The 23205-nt window shown below is 46.7% G+C and overlaps 3 protein-coding genes and 1 pseudogene across 6 annotated transcripts; 3 read left to right on the top strand and 1 right to left on the bottom strand.

Annotated features, from left to right (window-relative positions):
- Positions 1-2355: 2355 nt before the first annotated feature.
- LOC141742954 (olfactory receptor 5AP2-like) lies at positions 2356-3752 on the bottom strand (annotated as a pseudogene).
- Positions 3753-6161: 2409 nt separating this feature from the next.
- LOC141742951 (olfactory receptor 5AP2-like) lies at positions 6162-12023 on the top strand. 4 transcript variants are annotated; one of them, XR_012586935.1, is made up of 4 exons: positions 6162-6390; positions 6780-6907; positions 7578-10470; positions 11933-12023. XR_012586935.1 is itself a non-coding variant. In XM_074586559.1 (4 exons), exon 4 carries the CDS (start codon positions 8792-8794, stop codon positions 9737-9739), a length of 948 nt encoding a protein of 315 aa, XP_074442660.1. In that variant the 5' UTR covers positions 6162-6390; positions 6780-6907; positions 7578-8145; positions 8257-8791; the 3' UTR covers positions 9740-10569. The 4 variants fall into 4 exon arrangements, 3 of the variants coding, with proteins under 3 accessions (XP_074442660.1, XP_074442659.1, XP_074442661.1); XM_074586559.1 differs by lacking the exon at positions 11933-12023 and having other exon boundaries at positions 7578-8145; positions 8257-10569; XM_074586558.1 differs by lacking the exon at positions 11933-12023 and having other exon boundaries at positions 7578-10569.
- Positions 12024-13121: 1098 nt separating this feature from the next.
- On the top strand, positions 13122-18678 carry LOC141742953 (olfactory receptor 5J3-like). Its single transcript, XM_074586563.1, has 3 exons — positions 13122-14280; positions 14524-14698; positions 16329-18678. Exon 3 carries the CDS (start codon positions 16363-16365, stop codon positions 17299-17301), a length of 939 nt encoding a protein of 312 aa, XP_074442664.1. The 5' UTR covers positions 13122-14280; positions 14524-14698; positions 16329-16362; the 3' UTR covers positions 17302-18678.
- Positions 18679-22224: 3546 nt separating this feature from the next.
- LOC141742967 (olfactory receptor 5T7-like) lies at positions 22225-23205 on the top strand. Its single transcript, XM_074586594.1, has one exon. The coding sequence runs from the start codon at positions 22228-22230 to the stop codon at positions 23203-23205; it is 978 nt and encodes a 325-aa protein (XP_074442695.1). The 5' UTR covers positions 22225-22227.

Genomic DNA, 23205 nt, shown 5'->3' with positions numbered 1-23205 from the left:
GTTGGACGGGGCCCTGAGCAACCTGGTCTAGAGGGAGGTGTCCCTGCCCAGGGCAGGGGGGGGTTGGACTAGATGGCCTTTAAAGGTCCCTTCCAACCCAAACCACTCTATCATTTTATGATTCTTTAGCTTCTCCATGGATTGGATTTAGTTGAGCTCTCCTTTTAACCTCCTTTGACTTTACCATGCTGGCTAGTAACAAGCACAGAGAGAGGAAAGCAGCAAGTCAACCTCTTGGAGATGTTCATGCCAACTATTTCAGATCCTCATTTTCGGAATGTCTCCATCAGTGACAGGGGGATGCCAAATAACCACCTTACTCAACCACCTAGTAATAAAAGCAAGGGGATATTCATTAATCTCTTACTTTATCCAAGACCTAATGACCAAGTATGTTAGATTCAATTCCCTCCTCTGCTTGACGGTGAATCCCACCTTATATCTCACAGTTTCCCAATTCACATGGCCCATGTCCCTGCCATTATGTTGGTGTTTTGCAATCCCTAGGCACAATATCGATGCCACTGATCATGAAGTGTCACAACAGCAGATATAGAATTCTGTGGACTTTTTTTTTTGGATTCAATACTCCAACAAACAAAAAAAACCAAATGAATTTGGAGAATCATCAAGCAAATTCTGAAATTCACTGAAAATCTCCAAGGGCAAAAAAGCCAAGCGCTTCCTCCCGTTTATTCACAAACTCAGTGGTGGTCGAAACGTTTACCCAAGGTATTTGAAAGGCAAATACTTTTGCAATCTCTGCGCACTCGTTTGGAGGGCTGCGGCCAGGCAAAGCCCCCTCTGACTTGCTCGAGGGTGGGCAGCAGCTCTCTCTCCTTTAAGCAAGAGGAGATGCAACGTTGAGCCCACAGGGGCTCTACTGCCTGCCCGGCTGCAGAGAATACCGTACGTGTTGTGTTTCTATATTATTTGTGCAAGAGTGATGGCGACGAGTGGAAAATACCTTTTCCAGAGTATATGGAGGTAGTTTTCCATGCAGAACCATTGAGTGAGCGCCCCAGTCCCTGGCTGAGCACCCTACAGACGTACAGATGGAGGGGCCGCGCTTCCCTTCTGCTTTGTGAATTTACCTCCACTTATTCTTTCCACCTCTACTGCCGTCAGCTAGAGAATTGTCTCAGCACTTTCAGATAGCTCAGATGTGAAAAAAACAAAACAAAACATTTTTTCTGGGCCACAAATAACGTATCTACTGAAAATATCTACTACATTACTTCAGTACCCAACTTCTGGTCTGGCTCATGCCCACTTCAAGAAGTCTATAGAACTAATCTGAAGTTTTGTTTCATTTTTCCGGTGTCATTTTTTCTGCCTCTGCCTCTTTTCCAGCAAACAAATGGGAGCGAAGGGACACAATCAATTAGTGTACCCAGCCTGAGTTGCATGGTGCTTGTCTTGGAGGACAAAACCCAGCTTGGCGGATTCGCAGAAACTGCTGGAACTGCAAAGCCCTGATTCAAAATAAACATTCATTGCCAAAGTCACGCCATATCCCACATATATAGACACGCCAAGGAGCTATGTATAACTTGTACCTTTCTGAGGAGACCGGTTGAAGTCACGGAGTGCTATTTGTTCAGGATACCCAACGTTTTGTTTCAAGAAAGCTTTTTAAAATTCATTTTAATGAGACTAAAATAAAGTTCTCAATTTGTTTCTGCTATGCCTAAAAGCTAGCCAAAATCCACAAAATGATTTGGCATAACTTTGAGACTAATCCTGCCGGCATCAAAGTTGCCTCTGAAAAAGTGTCTTGCAGTCTTCCCTGCTGTCATTTGCAGAATTATAGAAAACTTGCCAAAAATACTTTTAAAGCCAATATTGTGTTGAAGTTCCTATAGATGTACCAAAATAGCTGGTGTGCCTTTCAGATGAACGTGTTTATTATGTTCAGATAAACCTGTTTTCTGCTTTATACAAGGTGCCTCCAAATTCAAATTTGCGCGACAGTCAAAATTAGCACGCGTTTTGAGACGCTATCGTAAGACGTGATGACCGTGGAGGATTGGGTTGATTGGGTTTCAGCGTCAGCTGAGTCCCTGCAGCTCTCTGTGCCCATCTAATTAATCCGTTTAGAACTAAAGTAGAGGAGTTTGAACTTCAAGCCCACAAATTTACACATCCCCACGATTATGTCTTACAACTATGGAAAGGAAAATACAGCACAGTGTGTCCCACAGTCTTCCCCCACCGTTGCATCCGCACAAGACTGGGAAAGAAAATGCTAACCTTTGGGAAGCTAAAATCAAATTTAAACTTTATTATAAGCCCTGCCTCCTTGAGACCAAAGAACTACTTGCTCATGACAGTGGCAGACCCTCCCTCCCCATTTCAACGCAGACAAAGACTCTTCATATGTCTCATAAAACCTTCTTTCACCTCTCTGTTCCTCAGGCTGTAGATGATGGGGTTCAGTAGGGGGGTCACTAACGTGTAAAACACAGCGGCCACCTTGTCTAGGCCATTGTGGGTGGTGCTGGGCTGCAGGTACATGAAGAACCCTGTCCCATAGAACAAGGAGATGACCATCAGGTGGGAGGCACACGTGTTGAAGGCTTTGGACCTGCTCTGCACCGAGCGCATCCTCAGAACGGCGGAGAGGATGTACAGGTACGAGATCAAGATGATTAGCTGGTGCTAATCCCATTTAGGCTAACGAAGGCAAAGATGACCTTCTCCCTGAGAAACCTGTCGGAGCAGGAGAGCTTCAGCAAGGGGCCGATGTCGCAGAAGAAATGGTTGATTACGTTGGAATTGCAGAAAGGTCCCCCAAATGTGCAGCCGGTGTATATCGCTGCGTAAAGAAAGCCAAGGAGGTAGGACGTTGAGACCAGCCAGACGCAGACCGTCCTGGGCAACAAGACCACATACCGCAGTGGGCTGCAGACAGCAACATAGCGGTCGTATGCCATTATGGCCAAAAGGTAGCATTCCACAATGCCGAAGAAAACAAAGCTGTAAAGTTGTGCCACGCAGCCGGTGAAGGAAATGTCTTTGTTCCTCGAGATGAAGGACACCAGCATGTTGGGCATGATGACCGTGGAGTAACAAGCATCGGTAAAGGACAAATGGTGGAGGAAGAAGTACATGGGGGTGTTGTGCAAGTGTGGGTTGGTCCTAACCAGGGTCATCATGCCAATGTTCCCCAATAGGGTGAACACATAAATGAGTAGAAACACCCCAAAGAGCAGGAGCTGAACGTCCGGGCTCTCGGCAAGTCCCAGGAGGACAAATTTATTAATTGTGTGGTTAGAGCTGATAAACATTTTCTTCCCTCACTTGTATCTGTGATAAAAAGAGGATATGAAAAAATAAAAGAAGAAAAAAAAATAGAACATCTCCTTCCTACACTTGTCCGGTTGAAACGGTTCCTTTGATAAATAAATATTTACTGATTACACTGAGTTCTCTCTTGGAAAAAAAGCAGTTTTGTCTAAATCAAGTATTCCTATGGAAAACACCGACTCTACTAAATAATATTTCACCACAAGTGCAAACAAGCCATATACCATTAGAGGTGTGGGTATCTGTATGTCCATACGTCACGCACAGTACAGCTATGGCTTTTGGAAGACAATGCCATTACATTCACCGACGTCTTCCTAAAAAAATTAGACCTGATTACCTTTTCACTGAAAATATTTAAAAAGACATTGTAGAAAACATAAGTTTGGCAAATGTCTGATGATGGTAAATATTCATCCAAACAGCTGCTTTTAAGAATTATATTCCAGTTAGCCTTTCCGTGGACTTTTCTGCAAAAAATGCCGTGCTTGAGAAATGCAAAGCGTTTACACCCTGTTGCTCATGTTAATGAAATACTTGCTTTACAAGAAAAAAAGACATTGATCTCCCCTGTTTTAGGCACTGCTCTGAGGCATCTGTCCTCTCCGTTATCTAAAGAATAAAGCCAGGTAACATGGATCACAGAATCATAGAATCATTTAGGCTGGAAGAGACCCTTGGGATCATCGAGTCCAACCATCAACCCCACTCTACAGAGTTCTCCCCTACACCATATCCCCCAACACCGCATCTAAACGAGTCCTAAACACATCCAGGGATGGTGACTCCACCACCTCCCTGGGCAGCCTATTCCAGTGTCTGACCACTCTTTCTGGGAAGAATTTTTTCCTAATGTCCAGCCTAAACCTCCCCTGTTGCAGCTTGAAGCCATTCCCTCTCCTTCTATCACTAATTGCCTGTGAGAAGAGACCAGCCCCAACCTCTCTACAGTGTCCTTTCAAGTGGTTGTAGAGAGTGATGCTGGAGATGTAGGGAGATGTTACCTGCTGAGGCAAAAGGAAGAAAAATATCAAAATGAGAAAGCATAGAGTTTCACTTTTGGACCATATTTCACTCCAAGCAATCATCAGTTTAACTGCCACGTTTTGGTATATTCTGATACATTTTCTAAACCAAATTGTATGTTTTTTGGTTTTCAGTTGAGGTGTTTAGAAAAGAGCAGGGAGTGAGTTGAAGCAATCCAAATGTCTTTTTTTCCCCCCTCTCCCATGACTGGATACTTAAAACTATGGATTTATTCTAGCACGTGTGTTTTCAGAGTTAAAAAAAAGAATCCGATCTTTATTCCCCTTCAGTTTGAAAGAAATTTGTTTCGGAAGACAACTCAGAGGAACCTCGTAAGCATAAAAACCATAAACCTGGAGCAAGAGAAAGTCACAGTCCCAGTGAAATCACAAATTACACAACATTAATGACCTCCAGACATTTTCCCTTCGCTTTTAATTATAATCCCAGTTTTCAAACCACATTTATCAAATTATTTTATATCATTTACAATGGATAAAATTCATGTTGGTAAGTTTGTGATTTATACCTTTATGAGCTCCAGCACGCCGAAATATCCTAAAACCACGGGCATTAAGTTAAGATGCTTACTTGAAAACAGTTAATTTTAAAACTTGCTGATTCCAAAGGCTGATTTGTTAATGACTATATATTTGAAATGTTGCATTCCCTTATAGCAAAATAAGACTTGTCCTTACTTAACGCTTGCATAAATCAGTTCGTCTTGCTTTAAGCTTCCTAAGTAAAAGAAAAACAATTTGCACAAGCCATTACTCCCTTTTATTATAAAGAAAACCTACTTTGGTAAGGCTGTTTTCCGACAGAGCCCAAAAAAAGAGGACATGAGGATGTGAAGGAGAAGACCCACTGCCTAAAGGCAGTCTTGGCATTAGGGCTCCTCTGGAGCCTTTGCTTTTATCGAGTGATGGGAGCCAAGGGTTTATCCCGTATGCAGAGGAGAACGTCTACGCATCCACTTAACCTCTACTAACCACCTGATGTAGAGAGAGACGTGCTCCTTCCCAGGCTCCAATAGCTTGTGGGTGATGGGGCTATAAATACGGTCCCTTGTGGACTCCTGGGAGAAAGCCCCCAGGGTTTCTTGTGGCAGGGTTTACCAGAGGAAAAGAAGAAAGAAAAAAGAAGAAGAAAAAGAAGAAAGAAGAAGAGGAGGAAGAAGAAAAAGAAGAAAAAGAAAAGAAGAAAAAGAAGAAAAATAAAAATAAGCAGAAAAAGTCGAAGAAGAAGGGGAGGAAGAAGAAGAATGGGTGAAATGCAATTCTGAAAGCCATTGTGCTGTTTTGGGTATCTGAAAGACATCACACGTGGATGAGCTATCACTGAGCGCAGACACAGCGGCAGTGATGACCAGTGCACGTGAAGCTTCTGAGATACTTGCGGGCCATGCAAAGGTTTGGGTCTGACCTTGCCAGCAGAATGAAAATGTGTTTAGAGGCATTTCCGATCTTTCAGAGGAGCCCCAAACGGTTCATAAAGCACAACTGGCTCCACCTCTGGAGCTGCTGATGTCCCTCTGTGGACACCGGGCAGAACAATTTTTCCAGCAAGGGTGGGATTATCCACATTTAGGTACCTATGGGACAGATGTCCACACCTGAACCGGTGACTCTGGGCTTCCACTGTGTTCAATGGTGAGAAATGGGCATTTTCAGACGGTGATTAATCTCTCCCAGAGTGACCTAATAGGCCTTAATGGCCCTGACCAGCCTCACCTGGGGCCTCCATCCCCACCCTCTGCCCATTTGCCCATCAGCTCTATTTAAGCTCAGCCCAGGGAGCTTGTTCTTCTCTTGGGTTATGCTAGGGGGGTGCTGGTTTCCAGTTTAGCAATGAGTGTACACACCTATGGACTCCTTTGATCCCCACCTTTGCTTGACTATGGACCTCCATAGCAGTTGCTGGACCTGACCCTGACCAGGGGATTGACTTGGCTTGACCTTGGACCTGCCTCATGATCACCAACTTGCCTGATGGTCTGGAGTCTTGTTTGAATTTGGCTCAGCTCTCTGGGTCTGCCCTACTTGCCTTGCTCAGGTACTGTGAGATGATCCCCTGAACACTGTGGTGTCCCCCTTGGCTCTATTTAAAGACATTAAAGAGAACAACCCCCTGCGGCACTTGCCAGCCTCCAAGTACAACCCACCACCCTCTGCACCCAACATCCCAGCCAGTGCTTGCTCCTTGGCCAGTTGCTCCATCAAGGCCCTGTCCCTACATGGGGATAGTATTCTCAGCGAGGGAAATAAATATAACATTACATTTATTATTCTAAGTATTATTCTCTGGTCCTTAGTACCCCTGCCATTTCCTAATTTGATATTAGAATTATGGTCTCCAGTAGGTTGGTGACATTTTGTTTTGGAAATGGGTGGGGTATTCTTTATGATTTTCCAGGCTTTGTAAATATTGGTAAATCTTTCCAGTGTTTCCATAGCTACAAGCTGCTGGGATGTTGTCTCTGGGAGATGCTGTTTCTCCATAACCTCACGGCACTTTCTGATCTTGGTGCGTTCTGGCTCCCAGAAGACAACCCTTCTCAAGGGTTGAGGAGGTAATCACTCTGGACCTCTAAGTCTTGCAATCGCTAAGGGAACTTTCCAATTATATCTGAAGGGGAGAAAAAGTGAGAGTGATCAGCACGGGGTGGTGTGCCCAATGAGGCTGTTGGCAGCTTATCCCGACCATCTAAGCTGGAAAGCAATAAATAGAGAAGAAAAGAGCCTCTGGGAGACACAGCCGTGCATGGACATCCAGCACCATGTAGAATTAAAAAAAAACAGGTGAAGAAAAGGAGAGTCGGAATAAATTTGCTTCCCTGAGGTTCTGATGTATAAACCAAGCTAGAAGGTGGAAAACGAAGGTTTTTCTTAAGTCACTGAAGATTCTGTGCAATAGAGTCACGCGGACGGGTAAGAAAGATCTGATTAGAGGCGATGGCAAAGAACTGTAGCACTGATTGTCACAAGAGCAAAGAATTGCTTTTTCTCTTTGAAAATATATCCTTGCCTAGAGGTAAGAGTTATAGTGGGACAAATATGTGTGCAGAAGAAATCTTCAGTGTGTCACATGTGCTTGCCCTCTCCCCAGGAACAATCCTTTTTGGGGACGTATTAATTGTTTTGTCCTATTTATGAGATGAGCACACAGACTTTCAAGTGAATTTGATGGGATATTGTCTAATTTTCTCTCTTGTTATTTTTTTTTCCATTTTTTTCCCTCAGGAATAAAAAATTGCAGATTCTGTCGGCCTTGGAGAAACTCAGGACTAAAGCAGTTCAGGCTGAAAAAGGCTGGATCTTTTATGGGAAACCAGAAGAGGTGGCATCTCAAGGGGATGGCGGTGGAATCGGTGGCAAGCGGGAGCCCAGGGCAGTGAGGGTTTTTGGGGTCAAGCAGGGAACTTGATTAGGGAATAAAAAAAGAAGTTGAAGCTTAATCCAGCCCGGCATGAGGGCAAACCAAGCCTTTCTTATAGGGGAAAAAAAGGGGAACTACACTTAAACTGCTCTCAAATATCTGCGTTTGGGACATAGTTTATATTACGGCTTTTTTTCTAAAAGGAAATTTGACTTTCTAACCCTAATTTGGCATGTTAATCGGTTGCTTCAAAATACTCGGGAAGTTATTTGCTTCAAAATACTCGGGAAGTTATTTGCTTAAAATGTAAGTTAAATGATAGAAATAAAGGGAAAAGCACAATTTTCAGCAAGTCACCACCTAGGCTGGAAGATATTGGAAAAGGAAAGACGTATGCATATGGTCTTCTGTCCGTGTATTTGTTCTCATGAGGTGAGAGCGGTTATTGACACGCAGTTTATTCCTCAAATTAGCCACTTAACTTAGCAACCCCTTATTAAAAAAAAAACCAAACCACAAAACCATATTATTTTTGTTTCTGAGCACTGAGAATAAGAAGCCCCGAGCGACAATTTCCAACCTCGAGTTACCAGGGATAATAAAAAGAGTCTCTGGGACATCATCAACCTGAACGGCAGAGTGAACACCGATATTCCTCCAGCTTGCGTATTAGCAGAACAAACGCTAACGGATGTGAGCTGCTCTTTCCTTAATGTCCCAAAAACTGCAGACAGATGGAAACGATGCACATAGTGAAGACCATGGCGACGTCCGAGGGAGAACTTTGTTAGATTTATACTTCTTTCCTTGAAATCAGAATATGAGGGTGGGAGATAAGCTGTGTTTTAACCAAGAAAAGCTTGGTTTAGGATGGCGGATGTGAGTCCCTGCATGGCCAGGTGGTTTTGGACTAACTGAGCATCCTGGCAGGGTATCTGGCAGTGTTTCATTAGGAAATGCCCTCATTATCTAAGGAGCACAGGATTAAAACCCACTAATAATTAAGGGATCAAGTCAGCATAATTGATCTCATGGCAATCGCCTCCCTGCCTGCGAGCTGTGAGTCTCTTGCCCGCTAATGGCTTGGGAAAACTGGACTACGGTGACAGAGTTTGTTTTCAAGGGGTTCACAGATCGCCCCAACCTCCGGGTTACCCTCTTCGTGTTTTTCCTGCTCGTCTATGTCACCACCGTGGTGGGAAACCTTGGTGTCATTGCTGTTGTCTGGCTTGATCCCCAGCTTCAAACCCCCATGTACTTCTTTCTCAGCAACTTGTCCTTCTTGGATCTGTGCTACTCCTCAGTTGTGACACCCAAAATGCTGCTGACCCTCTCTTCAGAGAGGAAGACTATTTCTTTTGCTGGCTGCTTCGTACAGCTGCATTTCCATGTTGTTTTTGTAGTCGTGGAGAGTTATCTCCTGGCGGTGATGGCCTATGATCGCTACGTCGCCATCTGCAACCCCCTGCTCTACCCCATCGTCATGTCCCAGAAGGTCTGTGTTTCCCTCTTGGCTGGGTCCTATGTGGTTGGGTTTTTTAACGCTGTCATGTTCACGGGGTTTGCTCTCAGAGTGTCCTTCTGCGGCCCCAACGTCATCGACCACTTCTTCTGCGATGGGCCACCGCTGTCGAAACTGGCCTGCTCTGATACGCGCCTCAACCAAGTGCTGTTACTTGCTTTTGGGGGCTTCAACGAGGTCACCACCGTATCAGTCATCCTCATCTCCTACAGCCGCATCCTATTCACCATCCTGAGGATGGGCTCTGGGCCGGGCAAGCACAAAGCTTTCGGTACCTGTGCATCCCACCTGGTGGTCGTCACCGTCTTCTACGGGACCCTCCTCTTCATGTACCTGCGGCCCAGCTCCAGCTACTCCCTGGGCAGGGACAAAATCGTTTCTGTTTTTTACGCGGTGGTGACCCCCATGTTGAACCCCTTCATCTACAGCCTGAGGAACCAGGAGATGAAGAGTGCTCTGAAGAGAGCAGTAGGGAGAATAGTTATTTCCCTGCTAAAGTGGTAAATGGTTTGATGTTTAGGCAGTGGTGGGGAATGGGGTCTGTGTTTTGGGGTCTTTTTTTGACATTGGAGAGAATCTGTGATAATCCTTCTGTATTTTATTGTCCATTTCGTAGTTTGTTGATATGGAATTAATTTGTTATACATTCACCTCTAGATAGTGCATGTCATAACAGGAGAAATACATACTCATTGAAGAACCCACCAAAGATTTATTTGTGAGGAAACATCCTAAAATGTCCAGATTGTTTCTGAATATTTGGAGGCAAGCGTGTGCCGGCTTTTCTCCTGGACCTGCCATTCCTTGGGCAACGCCAAGCCACCCCTTTCTTGAAGATTAATACGATTACGAGGCTCAGCCCTTTAAAAATAGCACATTTATGAGATTTCTGCTGAGGACTTGGACCACTTGCTTCTCAGCTGTCTTTGGCCTGAGCCTGCTCGTGGTCACCTTCTCCTGCGGTTTGGACATCATTCATCTCAGTGGACTAGATCTCCACCAAGGGCTGAACCTCTTCCAGCCATGAGATGGGATCAACAGATTTAAGGTGAACTTCAGTGCTTCCAGGTAACCCCTTGAATGGTGGGAGCACACAGGAGAACACACGGCGCAGACCAAGGAGGCTCGGATGGGAGAGGAGGAAATGTTTCCCTAAAGCTGCAGGAAACAGGGGAAAATGGAGAGGACCATCGCTGAATCCTCTTCTACCATCACCCCTCAAAGAATGTTCAAAGGTATTTTAAAAATTTTCTACTCCACTTTAATCCTTCAAAGTGCTTTTTATAGTGAATAAATACTTCAAATGATTGTGTTAACACACAACACTAAGTATTGGACAGTGACAGTTCCTAAATGTACACTTTAGTGGGATTTTTCAGTACATATATTCAAAGTTAGGGACGTACAGTAAAGCCATGGTGTGTTACTTGCAATAAAACTAATATTACTAATTTTTTTCTTGTTTTCTCAAAGTATGTGGTTATCTATATCTAAAAGACCACTAGTTGTGGGATTTAAGTGGCCAAATTAAAAGTTTAATGGGTAAACAGTAAAACTGATCTTAGTCTCGCACCCTAGAAGGAACAAAAGACCCTGATTCTTGTTAAAATTAACATGGGAAATGGCTCGGGTGAACCGTGTTGCACGAAGACACAGGATGTTGCATTATATGTGTGTGTATATCCATGTATGCATTGTATGGACAACCGGGTGACCATGAGGCAGCAATGGGCCCTTGCGGCCAAGAAGGCCAATGGCATCCTGGCGGGCATCAAGAAGAGTGTGGCCAGCAGGTGGAGGGAGGTCATCCTCCCCCTCTGCTCTGCCCTGGGGAGGGCACAGCTGGAGCGCTGTGTCCAGTTCTGGGCTCCCCGGGTCAAGAGGGACAGGGAACTGCTGGAGAGGGGACAGCAAAGGGCTACCAAGATGCTGAGGGGACTGGAACATCTCTCTGATGAAGAAAGGCTGAGGGATTTGGGTCTCTTCAGTCTGGAAAAAAGATGGCTGAGGGGGGGCCTTATCAAGGCTTGTAAATACTGAAAGGGGGGGTGTCAGGAGGATGGGGCCAGGCTCTTTTTGGTGGTGCCCAGGGACAGGACAAGGGGTGACGGGCACAAACTTGACCATAGGAAGTTCCATCTCAACAGGAGGAGGAACTTCTTTGCTGTGAGGGTGGCAGAGCCCTGGCACAGGCTGCCCAGAGAGGTGGGGGAGTCTCCGTCTCTGGAGACATTCAAACGCGCCTGGAGGCGTTCCTGTGCCCCCTGCTCTGGGTGACCCTGCTCTGGCAGGGGGGTTGGAGGGGATGATCTCCAGAGGGCCCTGCCAACCCCTGCCAGTCTGGGATTCTGTGATATATGTATATATATACACACATATAACTGATATTCCACTTCAAGACATCTGAATTTGGGGTGGCTGAAACCCACCCAGCCTATGGGTCATGTCACTTCCATATGTCAGATTCCAGTTTATAGACTATTTTCATGTGTTTTTTTCCATTTGTACCTGCATAGTAAGAGGAAAATTAATAGGCCCAAGCCACCCTTAGAAGCAGCGATACACACCACAGCGCATAACTGAGACAGGGGAGATGAAGAATTTCATGAGAAACACTTCAAATGTTTATACTTAGTTTCCTGATAATAATTTCCACAAATTGGGGGTTTTTTTTCTTTGTCATTCTTTTGCCAGCAGCAAGAGAAGTTTGTTTTGGCATGGACTGGACTGCATGTTTTTATTTCCCTTTACAAGAAGGAAGGGAGTGTTTGGAGCTGTACCTGGAGGATTGGTAATAAAGTGGGAACAAATGTGTCTCAGCAGTGAAAGTGTTGACACACAAACTCCCCAAAATATAAACCCAGCTGTTAAAATATTGTCATTTGTAGAGCTACACCCAACCCAAACACCCATCTGGGGGCAGCACAGCTGTCTGCCATTGCTCTTCTCTGCCAATATCTGGGTTTGCTGGTGCAGGCACTGGTCTGTTGCTGGTTGGTCTCTGGTGCCATTGAAGGTTTCCTGCTGGGCTCCAGCTGCTCCTCCAGAAGCTCAGGGGTTCCTCTAAGTCCTGCAGCTTTGCTGACAGAACCATTGAGGGGGTTGGACTAGATGACCTTTAAAGGTCCCTTCCAACCAACACATTCTATGATCCCTTTGGCCAACTGAATCGCACTGTTGGAGTTCAGACCGGAGGAGAAGCTGGGACACCTATAGCTCCTGTGTAGGTCCCTATGTCAAATTGCCAAGGTCCCTCAAGCCGCGCATGGGGAGGTTTAGGATGAATATCAGGAAAAATTTTTACACTGAAAGGGTTCTTAACCATTGGAACAGGCTGCCCACGGAAGTGGTTGAGTTCCCATCCTTGGAGGGATTTAAAAGATGGGTAGACATGGTGGTCAGAGTGATGGTTTCGCCAGTGTTGGGTTGATGGTTGGACTTGATGATCTGAAAGGTCCCTTCCAACCTTGACAATTCTATGATTCTATCAAGGCCCAAACCCATCCCATGTGTCCATCTCTCAACCAGTCCTCTGGGGTCTTGGTAATACTGATGGAGAACTTGTCTGTTCATGAGACCACGGGTCTCCTTTGGATGTGGCAAATCCTCCTCCGGGCTACACCGAGTCTATCGATCCATCTCATTCCACCTGAGGTACCATAGGACGTATGGGCACAGGTCTGGCATAAGATGTCGGGATGCTTGTGCCCTTTAGGGGGGGAGTAAGAGAGATTTATGGTGGGTCTCAGATAGTCCCGGACAACCATGTCTGAACAGCTCAACCCCCACCTTCATTTCTACCCTCTGCAAAGACAGCCCAGGCAGTTGGCTTAAATGTCTACGCTTAGTGTTGACAACAGATAGGTGAATAAATCCCATCTATGGGCCAAAATATGACCTGAATGTGAACTGCTATTTATGTGGTGACTCTCTCCACGCTGTCAGTTTAACCTAAAAGCTTGGGCTCCTACTATTTATCGGGAAAAATCAGCTATACTGAAAGAAATAGCGTGAACTGTAAAGCTCCTGGAAACATTCCAGACACTGGAAGAAGCTGGTATCTATTGAGTGTGTTGGGCAGAGACGATTTATGCTGAAATTACCATGAACGTGCTATCAATACTCTTTGCAGACAGAGCTGGATTAGCTCCATTCAAAATAGGAAGAGATGGATTTGATCTCGCGGTAGAGGTGGAGCAGCAAAATGACCTGGATCTCTGCTAAAGGGAGGGAAAAACGGGCAGCTCAGATATTCCTGGAAATATTTGGAGCATAAAAAATAAAAAAAAAAAGATTAATGGGCGGTCTGTTAATCATGTTCTGACAGGTGGGTCCTGTATAGACCTCCCTCTTCTTACCCATCAGTAGTCTGGAAGCCTTTCAGGCTCATTCATCTCCTGGAGGCTCGGGTCAGCCTTCATCTCCCGTAATCCCAGCCATCTGCTCCAGGCACCCATCCGGAGCTAATTACCACAGCCTAAGCGGCTTGGAATAGTGATTTAAGATACTTGGAGTGAATTGCCCTTTGGATGCACCTTCTCACACCCTCCTTGATTTTCAGAGGGGCTTGTGAAGAATAATTTGGGCTCATTTGGATTCTGTCCCTTGAGGCTGCCAAGTGTCACAGCAGGTTATTGATATTTGTGACAATAATTAGCCCGGGGCTGTGCATAGTTAAGCCTTTATTAGCAGTTTAGATGGTTGTGATTCTCCTGGTTTCTCATTAAGAAGCCATCAGTATGCAATGATGATTCACTTCTTTTGGAGACCTGAGCTGTAGCCAAAGCCCTGACCAACCCTTGCTCCCCGAGGAGGGATGCCCGTTGCCTGCAAAGACCCGCAGAGAGAGGTATAAAAGCAACACGTTGCTGCGAGTGAAGCGCTTCATCCGACGAAAATATGCAGGAGGCTCTCAAAGGCTCAGGAGAGACTTTCTTGTTTGTCTGGAAGCGAGGAGGATGGCTCCGAGGGTTAGTCCCCCAGATTTACTGTCCAGACACCCCGAGCCTGTAGTGCCTTCCAAGGTGGCCGAGACCTCGCAGCTGGTAAGAGGTGACCCCCATCCACAGGCAGGTGTGACCCCGAAAGATTTTGATGGGTTCTGCTGGGACTACACCCTGCTCCGGTATAAATCACTGCAGCGGCTTTACCTTTGGGGAGGCTGCTCTGGTTTACACCAGGTTTGCTCCTCTGGGTTGGTTAAAGGAGGTGAAGTATTTCTGCTGGGATGCACTCCGGGATTTTGAATTCAAAAGACCAGAAATCATGGTGCTTGTGATATGTTTAAGGAGCCCGGGAGAAGAAGAGAGGAGGGCGCTCTCAAGGACAGATTAACCCACCCACTGGCCCTGAAATAACGATATGGTCGCCTTAAAGAATAAAAAATCATTCTATAAAGAAATATTCAGCTGATGGAGAGTGGTTCTTCAATGAGTCTTCTGATCCTGGCGCTCACCTGGTGGGGTAAGGCTTTGATTCTCATCTTTAATCCTGTAAAAAATGTTTTATTCTGAACCTTCCAGTCACCAGGGATAGAAACCTGTTTTTTCATTAGGGCGAGGAGCTTAACCAGGAGCTTAAATTTAGAGTTAAACTGGAGTTGGGTGATGTTTTTGGCTCAGCACAGCTCCATGGTCTCATCCATGGTGTTGACTCCTCTTCCAGCTGAAGGGAGAGGCAGGAGTGCCCTAGCCACCAGGAAGCCAAGCTGTGCCACCATCAGGCTCCCTCTTGGAAGGTTTTCCTCCTCAGCTGGCATCTTAAACCAGGAATTTCTCACTCCGGCTCTTTTTTTCCCCTTGACCGTTCCCCTCCATCATGCCTTCTGCCAATGCCCCCGCCATACCTTGCGTTCACCCGGAGACGAGGTGCAATTCGCGGTCGGATGCTGCTGTTTGCGCACACCGGGGAGGGCACCAGGTGTGATTTGTATATTCCAGGACACTGTGGATCCCACTTTTGTCTGGGCTTAGTTGCCGCGTTACAGCTGGTTCATGCTCATAAACACTCACAGCTGCCTCCTGACGCCTGAATCACCTCCGTACACCAGGTTTCATCTCCCAGTCCACTTCTGGAAATACAAGGCGTGATTAAAGTCATCGGCACGCCGTGGCGGTTGGTGGTCCCTTCCCGTGGGCTGCGGCAGCAGGGCGAGGGATGTGATGGGATGGCTCATTGAAAGGCTGATCCGTCATTTGTGAAACCCACATGAACCCTTTATGCAGGGGACCCCCAGCCCCAGCGCCTTTGCTCTGCATGCCACGGGGAAATCCAGACGGATTTTATGGTGTTTAGTCTCTCAATTGTATATTCTCTAAATCACACAGAGGAAATGTTTGGTGCTTACCCCGGTTCAAAATAACAGGTTCAGACCCAAATTTCGCCCATGGTCCCCCTGACTTCACCCCCCCAAGGTTTCTGAAACTGTAATGTTAAACTCCTCATGTCTTGAATGAATTTTAGGATCATGCAAAACTCCCTTCGTCTCTCCTTGCCCACCTGCCAGCAAATGAAAGGTGTTTTTCTTCACTGCAGTGTCTTTTCCCAAACCAATGAAAGCAAGCTACGCTATTTTTACATTTAGCCCAAACTATTACAGCTATAGGCAGAGCTCTCTGGTTCTGGGCACCTGATGATTGGTTTGAAATGGGGAGGAAGGGAAAAAATGGGGAGAAAAACTTAATCAGGGGAGGTCGAGGGCTGAGCTGTTGGTTTGGTCTGTGTCACCTGCGTCCCTATCTGCTGCCGTATCCATCGATCTCATCAAACTGTAGGTACTAAACGGGGACTCTGAGATACAAGTGAAACTGCCCGAAGGTCTGCCCACAGATGGAAAGCCAGAGACCCTCGGCAGTGACTCGCTGCAGGTGGGGAAGATGTCTGGGGAAGCTGGGATGCTCTCCCTTCAGAAGAAACCTCCTCTTGCCTTAGACCATAAAGGGCGACAAGCCCGGAGCAGATGCCCACAGCACAGTCCATCCCACTCGAGCTCCCTAGAAACGCGTGGGCTGGGTGCGCAGGGTGTAAATTATCAATTTATCCCATTTCAGTTCAAATAAATAAAGGCATGGTTTCCACTCTCCTGTATTTTCAGGCTCTCTCCTTCCTTGGTAGACACGAAGCCCTGAATGGCAGAGCAGAATCACACCTCGGTGACAGAGTTCATTATCGAGGGCCTGAGTGACCAAGCAGAGATGAAGGTGCCCCTCTTTGTGCTGTTGCTGCTCATCTATGCCGTCACCCTTCTGGGCAACCTGGGGATAATCGTGGTCATCCGAAGTGACCCACGGCTCCACACGTCCATGTACTTCTTCCTTGGCAGCCTCTCCGTTGTTGACATTTGCTTCTCCTCTGTGGTTGCCCCCAGGACCTTGGTGAACTTTCTGTCGGAGAGGAAGACCATTTCCTTTGCGGGCTGCATGGGCCAAGCCTTCTTCTACATCATCTTCGTGACAACTGAGTGTTTCCTGCTGGCCGTCATGGCATACGACCGGTACGTTGCCATCTGTAACCCCCTGCTCTACTCCTCTGTTATGACTCGGAGGTTGTGCACGTGGCTGGTGGTGGGGTCCTACATCGGAGGTGTCCTGAACTCCATCATACAGATGACCTTCATCATCAGGCTGCCCTTCTGCAGCTCCAATGTCATCAACCACTTCTTCTGCGATGTTCCTCCCCTCCTGGCTCTGTCCTGTGCCAGCACCTACATCAATGAGATGATCCTCTTCTCCTTGGCTGGCATCATTGAGCTCAGCACCATCTCCACCATCCTGGTCTCCTACATCTTCATCTCCTTTGCCATCCTGAGGATCCGCTCAGCTGAAGGCAGGCAAAAAGCCTTCTCCACCTGCGCGTCCCACCTGACAGCAGTGACCATGTTGTATGGGACGACAATCTTCATGTATTTACGCCCCAGCTCTAGCTACTCCCTGAATACTGACAAAGTGGTCTCCGTCTTCTACACGGTGGTGATCCCCATGCTGAACCCCCTCATCTACAGCCTGAGGAACCAGGAGGTGAAGGATGCTCTGAGGAGAACAGCAGAAAGAATCACAGTCAGGCTCTGAAGCCTCCTCAATAAAAACCCGACACGGGATTTCTCTCAGAGGCTGTGGAGCCTCCACCCATGGAGACGTTCAGAAGTTGCCTGGAGGAGACCAGGAGCAACCTGGTGTTCCTGTGAAATCGGCTCTGCTTTGAGTGGGACATAATTTTTGATCAGAAAGGACATCTAGGAGCTCTCTGGTCCTATGAACAGCAAGTTGTACACATGTATACATATACGTGTGTGTATATAGAAAAATACAATATTAAATGCATATTATACTATATATTTATATATAATGCAATATTTTCCTATGTTAAATGCATTACTGATTTTTCTTGTCGCTCCTTAGCCTCAACGTAGCTGAAATACCTGCTCAGTAAACGAAGGGGTAGGGGACATGCCATTTCTACAGTTTTTTGTAGAAAGATGGCTATACCGGCGAAATGCCAAATAATTTCCCGGGCAGCATTGGGCATTCGGGCTCTCAATGATTTATGGGCTGGGTTGGGGAGGCAACTCCTGTGAAAAGCTCTTTTTAGGAAAGACAAGATCGAAATGGATAAACTTTGACGTTTTAATGCGGTTAGGGGGTAATGGCATACGGTGAATAAGCCAAGTGAATGAAATATAAATTCTTAAATAGCTCTGTCTTTGAAACCGGGCTGCTGAGTTAAATTGCAGGGTTAAATTAATCTTCGTCACTTCTCTTTAGGCAACCACAGAACTTTGTCTTTTCGTTCTTCCCCCCCCCCCCCCCCCCAATTGCTGCCTTTCAAAGCCTTGAAACAAAGCTCTAATTAGTTTTCTAATTTATGCCCGCGGCGGTTTGTTAAAAACAAAGACAATAATATCGTCAGTAGAGTTGGCATCCAGAGATTTGCGCTTCGGCGTGAAGCAGTGGGGAAAAGGAATTGGGAAAAAAAAAAAAGGGGAAAAAAAAAGAAAAAAAAATGCATAAGCACCCTGCAAGAGAAGAAAATAACGAGGGTAATAAAAATAACAAGTCTTTATTTCTTATGCGAGAAGCAACTCGTGCCAGAAATCGCAGCTCCCCCCTTTCCCCAACTTGCGGTTGCTGTGAAAATGCAACGCCACCAGGGGGAAGAGTAGCCACAATATTTTCACCCTCCCTACACCAGCCCTGCAAACTTTGATATTTCTTTATCATTTCGTCACTCGGAGGTAAGAGATGTCCCTGCAACGGCATCTTAACAAGCTCCTCTGGGAGGGCACTGGGAGACGATGGGCTGGGACGGGGGAGGCTCGGCTGGGTCCTGGGTGAGGATTTTCCACCCACCCGCACTTGAGCTGAGCTGTATTGCCAAAAATAGTCTCTAACACAGCGAAAAATAACCCAAACAGTGATATGACCCCTGGTGGGCAACTAAAACTTCAATTTTTTATTATTATTTTTGGATGCTAAAGCCTGACGCTGACTCTTCCTGTTGCCGGGCTCGATGGCGTACAGATATCCCTCTTCTTTAGATGCCCCTTTCCTTCTCAAAAGTCGCATTTCACCCACTTCCAAATAAAATCCAGGCCTGTTTATACGTGAACGACTTATTTTTGTTCCTCCTATCTACTTTTATGCTCTGCTGTCATCCTCGAGAGATGCAAAAAGGCCGTAACAGAATTTCCGATATCAAAAGGGAGCGACGGAAGGGGAAACGCTAAATAAGCGGCCAGAAAAATACCGACGGGGATTTCTTATCCATCGTCACCACCTATTGGACATTGTTGGAAATATCTGCTCCTTTTTTATTTTAGAGGCAACCTTTTTTTTATGTGCTAGTAAGCCTCGGGCGGCTGAATGGCTTGTCCTTGTTCAGGAAACCGGGAAATAGCGTATAAATAAACCAAGACCATCATCTCGCCGCTACAGTCGGCTCGGCCCGTTTAGAGCATTTATTTTCTCGGCGTCGGCTCCTGAGCCTGTGAAAAATGAAGGGGCAACGTCGGGTGTTTGAACAAGCTTCTGACCAACTTCCCCTCGCATTTAGAAACAGTGCTTTAATCTCCTTTTCTTTCTTTTTTTCCTAATGCAATTCCCGGGTGAGGCTTCAGGTTGTATGAAATCTAGATTATCGAGGTCGCCCTATGAATTATTTTATTCTCATATTTGGTATATTGCTCATATATTGCTAACCATACGCAACTAGAAGCGATAATTCCCAGTATTTTAAGTTATTACCTCCTCCATCACTTGTTTCCTACAGCTCACTCTCAGAAAGGGTCCCTACAGCACATCTTCACTCCTGACAAAGCTATCCCGGATTTTACAATAAGGGGAAATTAAAATATATAGAGAGTGAGCTGAACTTTTAGCCCATGTAGGTGAAGAATTTCATTTTTCATTGTTGAATTATGTAAATCACGTCCATCATTACCTAAATAATCCCAGGTGAGCAGCTGCCCTCAGTGCTCTCGGGCGATGAATTAACTGGATGAGGCTCCCTATATAATTACCCGGTTCCTGGGTGACCGTGGTGGATTCATCCTGGTGACCTTCATGCGGAAGACGCCCACCCACCCTTCCCTATGGAACGCCGGGGGCTGGGTGGAAAAAAATAGGGTCATTCCCTACTTTTGGAGCAGATGAAGAGATGACTTTTGTCCTTTCCTGGAAGGTAAAGGTGCAGCCACCTCTCGTCTTTAGGAGCCAAGTCCAGCTCGAGTTTCTGATTGAAAAACAAAGGCAGATACATCAAAATTAAAATTAAAGCTTTTTTTTTCAGCATAAACTGAGGAAAGGAAATGCTGGATTTCTCATCGCGTGCAGTCTACACTGAAGGTGGAATGCCTCCAAGAAGAGCTACGCTGGGAAAAAAGCAGAGGTTTTGGGTACAATTATCGCAGATGGGGCAGGAACTGCAATATACCCTTTCAGGAATTTTTTTTTTTTTTTAGGATGTATAAAACTATTGAAGGCAACATTTTTGAGTTGCTATTGTTCAAATAATACCTTCTGGGGTCATTAATTTAAAAAAAACCCATCGGCTATAGCTTGACCGAGTGGAGGGTCTCGGGACCCCTCTGGGCTTGGCGGGGGCTGACACTCCCTGGGGGTTAAGACCTTGTTCCCCGACTCATTTTAAACCCAGTTCAATGAATACGGCGAAGGGCAAAGCTCTGGAAGCGTGGGTTGCATGGCAGAAGACGCGGTGTACCTTTCCAGCTGGAGCGGGAAACCATCTTATTAATGAGGCTTTTCTTCATTCACTAGATAATTTGGGCTGTAGGACTCTTAAAACCCCAGCTAACCAAACCGAGTATTTTAGCTCCATAGATCTGGCACCTCCCCCCTGTTTCCACACCGAGATTTTGAGGACAACGACCACCACGCGAGCAGGCTAATTGCTGTTTAACTAGGAGGACGCGTTGGTCTCGGCGGCGGCTGGTCTTTCTCCTGTCCGTAACGTCATGAGTTAAATCTAACGTCAGGCTGCTTGGTGAGCCCTCGGGCAGCTTGTGGGAAGGTCTTGTGCTGGCTTGCCCAAGAGATGCAAGATCTTCCCCAATCTGAGTAGGAAAGCAGGTGTCGCAAATGAAGCTCCTTCCCCCAGAAGGACGAGGATCAATATTCGGGGCTTTGCTGGCAGTTATTTAGCAGAGCGTGGACCAGCCACCTGGCTGTCAGCATGAATCATATCTCGCCCGAGGCAGCGAGGTGCGGGGTTTTAATTTGATTTATCTCCATTGCAGTCAATGTCTTCCAGCTGGAGGGAGATGTGATTCCCGGCGCGCAGCTCCCATGCACAGCACAAGCCTTATCCAACTCCTGGGTATCATGTCTACACCTTGGATGGCTCCACACAAGGCGGTTGGCTTGTCAGGTAAGAAAAGGTAAGGGTGAGCCTTAGTTAATTGTGAGATTCCGGTCAATTCTCCAACGGCAGTAGATGTCTGCATCCAGGCGGATGGATGCTGCCTCCGGGGGAGGATGCAGCTCTGGACCCAAACAGCTCGATTTTCATTATTTGTAGTTCGTCATCCGGCGCCAGGCGAATGTCTCAGACTCCGCTTCGCCCCCGGCATCTCTACACGGGCAGCCAAAAGCAGCTCGAAATCGCCGTTAGTAACACCGGGGGAGTCAGACACGCCGCTCACAGGACATCTGAAATGAGAGGTCTGGATCCGCAGGGGAACCTCACCCCTTCACCAAAGGGGCCATCAAATAATTATGACTTCTGAGGTTGGATCTGCCTGTCAGAGGCCGGGCAGCACGCGCTCTTGCTTTGCTCTCCCGTGTAACTCTGTCAAGCGATGATTAATGTCATCCAGGAAAAATCGATGTTTATTTATCCCGTCTGTCGTAAAGCGTAATTTTTAGGAGCTGCTGATTTCTCTCGGGCGAGCAGGGAGCCCCAGCCTGAACTTACCTTTTCTCTCCAAGTTAGGCACCGCTTCTAAAGCAAAGCGAGGTGAGACAAATCCTGGCTCTTAATACTCCACCGTCCCACACGAGGCAAAATTACGCTGAGGAAAGCCGCATTTTCCAGTGCTTTCACCTAAAAGACACCTTCCCGGGACGCAGGGAACAGGTGTTTATTCCTCACGTACTCACGCTGAACTGGGAGCACTCAAAAGATGAGCAATAATTTCATTTTCCCAGCAGTTATTGTGAAAATCAGGGGCCGCCGTGTGTAAACGGCTTGAGAAACCGTGAGAAAGCTCTGCAATTTATTTACGCTTTGTTGTGGTACGGCGTTGCCCTCCTTCCTCGCCTTAAAATATCCGCCCACTTCCAAGTGCGCTGCCGGCGGCTGTACGAGCTGAACGGGAGATCGGCCTCGGGAACTTGACTTTTTCCTCTCTCAATTTCCCGTATACTGACTTAAATTGGGGTAACCGCTTGATAGATGAAAATTGGCATTCTTCACTTTATTGACAGATGCCATTAGGCGTTTGAAAGACATCAAGCAGCTGAACTGCTTATATAGTCAATATGGTTGAAGGTAATTATACATTCGCGTCTGAGTTTGTTCTCCTGGGCTTCACGAACCGAGAAGACCTGCAGGTGATGTCCTTTGTCTTATTCCTTGCCATCTATGTGGTCACCCTAATAGGAAATCTGGGAGTAATTATATTAATCCGGATCGATTCGTGCCTACACACCCCCATGTACTTCTTCCTAAGCCACTTGTCTCTCCTGGACGTCTGCTACTCCTCCACCATCATCCCTCAAACCTTGCTGAATTTTTTAGTGGAGAAGAAGGTAATTTCCTTCGTTAGGTGTGCCACTCAGCTCTTCTCCTTTGCGACCTGTGCCACCACCGAGTGCTACGTGCTGGCTGCCATGGCTTACGATCGCTACGTGGCCGTTTGTAACCCCCTGCTCTACCCTGTGGTCATGTCCCAGAGGCTTTGCATTAGGATGTTGGCTGGTGCCTACTTAGCTGGTGTGATCAGCTCCACCATACACACAGTTTCCATATTTCGTCTCCCATTCTGCCGGTCCAAGAGGATCAATCACTTCTTCTGCGATGGACCACCACTGCTAGCCCTCTCCTGCTCTGACACCCATGTCAACGAGGCGATGCTTTCCGCCATGGTGGGGTTCAACGTGCTAAGCACCACGGTCTTCATCCTAATGTCCTACCTTTTGGTCCTCTCCACCGTCTTGAGGCTCCGCTCCACGGCTGGTCGGCTCAAAGCCTTCTCCACCTGTGCCTCTCACTTGGTCTCCATCGCTTTGTACTACGGCAGCTCCCTCTTCACGTACTTGAGCCCAGGCTCCTTGGGGGGCAGACGCTCCTTGGAGCATGACAAGGTGGGCTCCGTGCTGTACTCCGTTGCAGTCCCCATGCTGAACCCGCTCATCTACAGCCTAAGAAACATGGACATGAAGAACGCCATGAGGAAAGCAAAAGGTAGAGTCCTCTCCTCCTTTTCCATCCACGGTTCCTGGTCAGCTGAAAGGTGA

The sequence above is a fragment of the Larus michahellis genome, chromosome 4 (genome assembly GCF_964199755.1).
Source record: "Larus michahellis chromosome 4, bLarMic1.1, whole genome shotgun sequence".
NCBI classification, from domain to species: domain Eukaryota; kingdom Metazoa; phylum Chordata; class Aves; order Charadriiformes; family Laridae; genus Larus; species Larus michahellis.
This window is presented reverse-complemented; position numbering and strand designations above follow the sequence as displayed.

Bases quoted from the DNA above. Each gene is read 5' to 3' on its own strand.
- LOC141742951 (XM_074586560.1), top strand. From the start codon at position 8,792: ATGGCTTGGGAAAACTGGACTACGGTGACAGAGTTTGTTTTCAAGGGG.
- LOC141742967 (XM_074586594.1), top strand. From the start codon at position 22,228: ATGGTTGAAGGTAATTATACATTCGCGTCTGAGTTTGTTCTCCTGGGC.
- LOC141742953 (XM_074586563.1), top strand. From the start codon at position 16,363: ATGGCAGAGCAGAATCACACCTCGGTGACAGAGTTCATTATCGAGGGC.